The 6,500-nt window shown below is 41.2% G+C and overlaps 1 protein-coding gene across 6 annotated transcripts; it reads right to left on the bottom strand.

Moving 5' to 3' along the window:
• Positions 1-2,421: 2,421 nt before the first annotated feature.
• Positions 2,422-6,171, bottom strand: LOC148037890 (protein phosphatase 2C 51-like). Of its 6 annotated transcripts, none has more exons than XM_087676866.1 (5): positions 6,039-6,171; positions 5,051-5,916; positions 4,108-4,470; positions 3,053-3,158; positions 2,422-2,955 (listed from the first exon to the last, which is right to left on the bottom strand). In XM_087676866.1, the coding sequence occupies exons 2-5, from the start codon at positions 5,690-5,692 to the stop codon at positions 2,621-2,623; spliced, it is 1,446 nt and encodes a 481-aa protein (XP_087532992.1). In that variant the 5' UTR covers positions 5,693-5,916; positions 6,039-6,171; the 3' UTR covers positions 2,422-2,620. The 6 variants fall into 6 exon arrangements, with proteins under 6 accessions (XP_087532992.1, XP_087532991.1, XP_087532996.1 ...); XM_087676867.1 differs by having other exon boundaries at positions 2,469-2,505; positions 2,621-2,955; positions 5,051-6,158; XM_087676868.1 differs by having other exon boundaries at positions 2,482-2,501; positions 2,621-2,955; positions 5,051-6,158.
• Positions 6,172-6,500: the final 329 nt, after the last annotated feature.

The raw sequence follows: 6,500 nt of genomic DNA, 5'->3' as shown, positions 1-6,500 counted from the left end.
TACCTAAAATGACCAAGAATATTTTGTCAGTTGGACAGATGGCAGAACAGAATCTGCAGGTGAGATCTAATAGAGATTGATGCTTTGTTTGTATTATGGTAATGGATGCAAATTGATTGCTAGAGGCCGAAGAGATGGCAGAATGTTTACTCTTGATGCGTTAATTCCTGAATTGAAAGTAGCCATGTTTGCACATGGTGGTGGTGCTATACGGGATGTTGAGATATGGCATAAGCACATTGGCCATGTGAATGTACAACAGCTGAAATCTATGCAGTAGAAGGAGAGTGTGTTTGGACTGCCTAAGTTCAAGTATCATGACTTTGGACATGTATGTGATGCATGTCAATTTGGAAAGTAGGCATGGTTTCCATTTATGAGACATGTACGGCATAGCTCACGACCCTTGCAATTGGTACATTCAGATGTATGGGGTGCGTCTCATAATGCTTCGTTTGGTGGTGCTCGTTATTATGTATTCTTCATTGATAATTTCAATAGATACACTTGGCTTTACATACTGAAACATAAGGATGATGTGTTTGATGCATTCAAGGACTTCAAGAAGCATGCTGATGAACTGTAAAATTTCATGTCTTAGATCAGATGGAGGTGGAGAATATATCTCTAATTACTTTGACAGGTACCTTGCTAAATATGGGATCAAAAGATAGTTAACTTGCAGGTATACACCGCAACAAAATGGTGTAGCAGAAAGGAAAAATAGGGTACTGATGGAATCAGCAACAGCTATGCTAAATAAGAAGAGTTTGCCAAATGGCTATTGGGCTGAAGCAATAGTGACTGCTGTCTATGTGCTGAATAGAACCCCTATAGTAGGGATTCATGATGTAACTCCATATGAGAGGTTGTATGGTCATAAGCCTAACATTTCACACTTGAAAGTATTTGGCAACATTGCATATGTGCATGTTCCTGATGAAAAGAGGAAGAAATTGGATCCTAAAGCTGTCAAGAGTGTGTTCCTTGGTTATGCACAAGACCAGAAAGCTTACAAGTGTTATATACCATCTACACATGAGACATTGATTAGCAGAGATGTTTTTTATGAGCTGGCATCGTGGTATGGTAATCCTATTGTAGTGGCTATTGATGGATCAATCAACACAAGTAATGCTAAAAATACACCTACAATGAGTACATCTATGAGTGGTCCTACAGGTGATGGGTCACCTACAGTAAGTCCTTGGTTAGGATGCTTGTGGAGTCGTACTCGTATGTCCACTGACACAGATATGTCAGTAAGGGGGAGATTGGACAAGGGAAAAGAATATATGCTTGATGATGTGACAGGTCCACTTACAACAGGTTATGAGTCATCTAACAACGACAGCTTGGATAGTGAGTTGGGCAGAGACAAGTTCAGAGTGAGCCACAGTTACGGAGATATGAGAGAGTCAGAAAACCAGTTGACAAGTTTAGATACAGTGGTTATTCAGCCCGCCATTATGCATATATGGCTAGTGTGACACGTTACAAAGAACCTACAAAGTTTGATGATGTAGTTACATATGATAACTAGTGTGCTGCCATGGATAAGGAGTATGCAGCCCTGGCTGAAAATGAGACATGGGAATTGGTTGAATTGTCTAAAGGCAAAGTCCTCATTAGCTGCAAATGGGTGTACAAGATTAAGTGCAAGTCAGATGGTTCGTTAGAATGCTATAAGGCCAGGATGGTTGCAAAAGGGTATGCGCAACAATATGGCTTTGACTATGAGGAGACTTTTAGTCTAGTAGCTAAAATGGCAACAATCAAAATTGTCATTGCTTTGGCAACATGCAAAGTCTAGAAATTATGGCAAAGTCAAGGGCTCCACTCTGTCTCTCTCCCTCTCTTCCAACATGGTTCCAAGGTTTGATGGGAATAATTTGAGGATTGTTATTTATTTTTTATCCAGTTTGTAGCAACCTAGGCCTAATGTTGTTATAGGTCCACTTTCTTACCTTTTCTTTTCTAATTGTGATGGTTGTTTTGAATCTTGAGTTGGTGAGCTCTACTGTTTATAAACAATCACTTTTTTTCATTCTTTGGCTTATTGGAGTTGGTGGTTCTCTTGTTTGTTGAATTTGATGCTTGTTCTTGAGGTTGAGTATTTGATGCAACATTAGGCCTATAACAACATTATAGCAACATAGTGGACCTCAAATTGGCTCAGTAAATATGGTTCATGTCACCTGGTTACAAGAGCTCTTTCAATACCTTGCCCCTATGTATAAAAGGCTAGCCAATATTCACACACACACATTACGAATCTCTCTCTCTCTCTCTCTCTCTCTCTCTCTCTCTCTCTCTCTCTCTCTCTCTCTCTCCACACAACAAGAACACCTCATGCACTTGTATGTATTAGACATTACATTTTCTTCATATGCATGCCACATGTCAATTATAATTGCTTTTCTTAATATTGTCACAAACAAATTAATTATGGTGTCCAAAGTTTTTGACATTTATGGATGAGTTGATGTTGGGTCAACAATCTAGCTACACACAAAAAATACAAGTCAAATGAAGGTATAAGATTCCAAAAAAGAAAAGAAAAAGTTCTAGCCCAAACTCACTTTGTTTGGATCACATTTGGGAAATTATTGATATTCACCTAAGCAAATGAACGAGAATGAGGATGAGAATGGTGTGCTTTGAGGTCAACTACAATAACTGTGATGTTGTCTTTGCTGTTCTTGGCAAAGGCAAGTTTTGTCAATAAAGCAGCAGCAGCTTCTGCCGGTGATTCATCTTTCATTGACCTCTCCACCTCTCCATGTTTGCTATGCCAACTAGCTAGGCATCTTCGTGCCACACTACATGCCATGTCATTGGATATCACATCCCAAAGCCCATCACTTGCTAGAATAAGGCATTCATCATCTTGGCTTCGTCTTGTGCAAGTGACCTCCGGTTCGGAGATGAGATATGGTTTAAGATACCTATCACCTATCAATTGTTATCATTGATGGTCCACAAAAACTCAAACTCATTAGTACACAATAAATTTCACCCTAAAGTAACTACAATGAGACGAGTGTTTTACCTATAGCCCTCGACATAGCAAGAACACCCAAAACTCGATGTCCATTCCAATCAATCACATGCCCTCCAACTTCTTCGATGCGCTCTGCTTCGTCTAAACGATTTGGCTATTGACAAAAAGTAAAATAGAACATTAGTCAATATACAAGATCCCATAAATAACTATAGAAGCCTACATACATAAAACCAAACTATGGCTTTTAATGCAAGTTTATGTGGTCTGCTTGGAAGATTTCAAAAACAACAAAATAAAGCAATACATTAAACCAAATGTAAGCAATGCCTTCACGTTCTTATGGCAATTTCTATGCCTATAGTTCACACATCATCAAAATGTTGTCCAGTATATAGTTGATCATTTGTAATGTAGGTAAATAAACAAAACGACACTAGGTCATGCAATAAACAAACAAAACTTACATGCCATGAATCTCAAAACACATAATGAACCGAATATTTTATATTGGTTATCAACCAAATCCATTGTACTAGCTCTATAATTAGCTATGGCATGAAAAATGAAAAACTAAATATCCCCCAAAAAACATCCAATCAAGCATTAAATAAAGCATATATGGAACAAAAATAAGATTCCTAATAAGGGGAGTGGATCTCGTTGTCAAGAGGAAACAAGTCTAGTATCACCCACAAGAAACGTTCATGATTAGTTCCTTCACAGAGACTAGTGCCCACACATCTTGAACATATAATATGATGACCACATTTTTGCCTCTATTTGTTCAATAATTGTATGATGCTCAAACTCAATGCATTAGATGTATAGTGCGCTGCTGATTGACCTTAGTTCATTGCAGTGACAGAATATAATCATATAGCAATCAAACAAGTTGTATGTTTATATTCTTCTCATGTATAACCCCCTTGCAAAAAAAGATGTACCTATTTATCAAAGAACATCACACTCCTAATGTCTTACAAGACGAATATGAAGCCTCATAACTAGCAAATTATACCCATATGTTATTAGAACTAGTTGCAAGCATTTATATTTGTACTAAACTTATATGTGATGAAAAGGGGGAGAAAACTTCTAACCTTATGATCACTTGAAAGGGGTATTGCTTGCCCAGCTCGACTAAGCACTGCTCTAGAGTCCCCGCAATTGGCCACAAAGATTTGACATCTTCCCACCACAGCCACCACCGCTGTAGATCCAACGGTCTCTGACACCAGAGGTTCATGACAACATGTCGTCTTGCCAAGCTCCTTAGGGCAAGAGGGTTCTCTTCGACAAGATCCACTAAGTTGGTCATCAAGGTGCCTAAAAGATGCTTCAAATGCGGTTCTCCATTGTATCTTCTCTTCTTCTATATCACCATCAGCATCACTTAGAGTAGCTAGTTTCCTCATTTGTCGTGCCAAAACAATGTGTAAGTGCTCCTTGCAAAATTGTGCTACCTAGAGGAGAAGCATCCCTTAAGAGTAAGGATACATATCTGAATAAAATGTACCATGATGTGAAGTGCTACCTGGAAAAAAGACTTAACAATGCGGGGAAAAGTAGTTGGCTTTCCTAGATGCAACATAAATTCTCTCAACCCATCTCTAGTCTCTAGTGTATTGAGAGCAATCGGAAGCAATATGACTCAAACGTTTAGATGTGGAAGAAAGTATAAACCTTGATCAGTAATATCTGAACGATAAAATAAAGCACTGGGAAAGTAATTCTTTTTAGAAGTTCAGTAGAAACTGAGATACTCCGAGCAGTTATAATCGGGCAAGGTTATAGACTGGAAATCAACCGAAATTATTGGAACGTGTCATTCATAAGAAGTGTCTACATTTAGAGCACAATTGTCGAAGTATGGTTCCAATACCGAGTGAACAGTGAAGGACCCTCATAAACCGGGAGAGTATAGACAGTTTAGCCTACTGATCACGACCTGTATGCACGAGAATGGCCAGTAATCTAAAAATGCTCCATCAAGCAATAAGCTACACACACAACTTAGATTGAAGGTTTCAGAAAACTCCATACCTGCACACCAGAATGACCGTCGTAGACCCCGAAGAAATGAAACTTGGCTCCTTTCCGGGCAACAGTATCAGCTTGATCACTAGAACACACACTGGCAGTACTGGCATGATCCGCAGCGGCACTAGCATCGCCCGCACTGGCTGGATTATTACTGTTATCAATCACTGCATTGATACTGCAATTATTGGATATGGATGATTGATGTTGTCGATGCCGCAGCGCCTGCAGCTCCAGAAATGAAGGCATGGCAGTCACTGTGTCTTCCATCTCTCTCCTCCTCCCACAAACACTCACGACTCCAAACATGGGGCACTGATCATGATTGTCCTCGGACCTGCACCCCTCCTCGTCCACACCCTCTCCCAAATCCTCTCCCTCTTGACCTGCTGTGCAGCTGCAAGGCATGCCCTCTCCGCGGCTGCCAGCTCGTCCTCCTCCCCTCCTCGGCTTCTTCATTGCAGGGGCCATGTAATTGTCGTCATCAGCTGCAGCTGCTGCACCTGATAATTCAATCTGCTCCATCATCATCCTGAACCGCCTGATTTCCAATCTCTTCCGCCTTGCGGCGCCTATACTGCTATCTTCACACACTGCCGGGCCTCTGCCAGCTTTACCACCTGGTCCCCGCTTGCCCTCCTCCATCAATACTAATCACAAAACCCGATATGCACGATTCCAGCAAGAATTATCTCAAGGGATAGAATGAATGATCACACAAATGTGGTATCCGAGAACCCCACCCCAAAGAGAACTCCACGCACAATCTGTCATCCAGTGGCCTTCATCCACATAACGAGAGCGGATATGGAGATAAACAAGTACAAATCCTTCAGCACCTCCAGCATGACATATTGCAACCTCAAGATCTGTTCAAACACGAGGGGCGCGGCCATGGCGAATGTGAGCAGAAAAGAACCTACAGCAATAAGAACACCAACCTTTAACAACGACAGTTCTCTCCATACACACAGAAGGGTAAGCTCAATACTGATGCTGCTGCTGATGATGATGGTGAGGGCCGGTCTTTATCCATGAATGGTTTGGCAAGGTTCCCACCGGTAGGAGCTACAGAATATCAGCTACAGGGGGAGGGGGAAGGGAGGGGGTGGGGGTGGGGGTGGGGGTGGGAGATACTTTCTATCGAAGTCGCTACACATGGCAACGCGTGGCAGCGATGGGAATTCAACCAGACAGGAAAGAAAACGAAAGGCGGAAGAAAGCTGGGACTCGGGAGTGAGAAGAGACGAGCACTTCTCTCTCTCTCTCTCTCTCTCTACCTTGGCTATCTCTCTCTCTCTCTACCTTGGCTACGCCTATAAATTTTTTATTCTCAAATTTTTTTTGTTCAAAAGTTTTACAGCCTTGTAAAAGAGAGCGAGAATTCAATTCTTTTGCCAAGGTCCCCCCTTTTTTACCGCACACGTGGCGACGAACATGACTCTGTCTCCCT

Source organism: Lygodium microphyllum, chromosome 4, assembly GCF_053477565.2.
Source record: "Lygodium microphyllum isolate KBCC chromosome 4, Lygodium_microphyllum_v1.1.10, whole genome shotgun sequence".
In the NCBI taxonomy this organism is placed as follows: Eukaryota; Viridiplantae; Streptophyta; class Polypodiopsida; order Schizaeales; family Lygodiaceae; genus Lygodium; species Lygodium microphyllum.
This window is presented reverse-complemented; position numbering and strand designations above follow the sequence as displayed.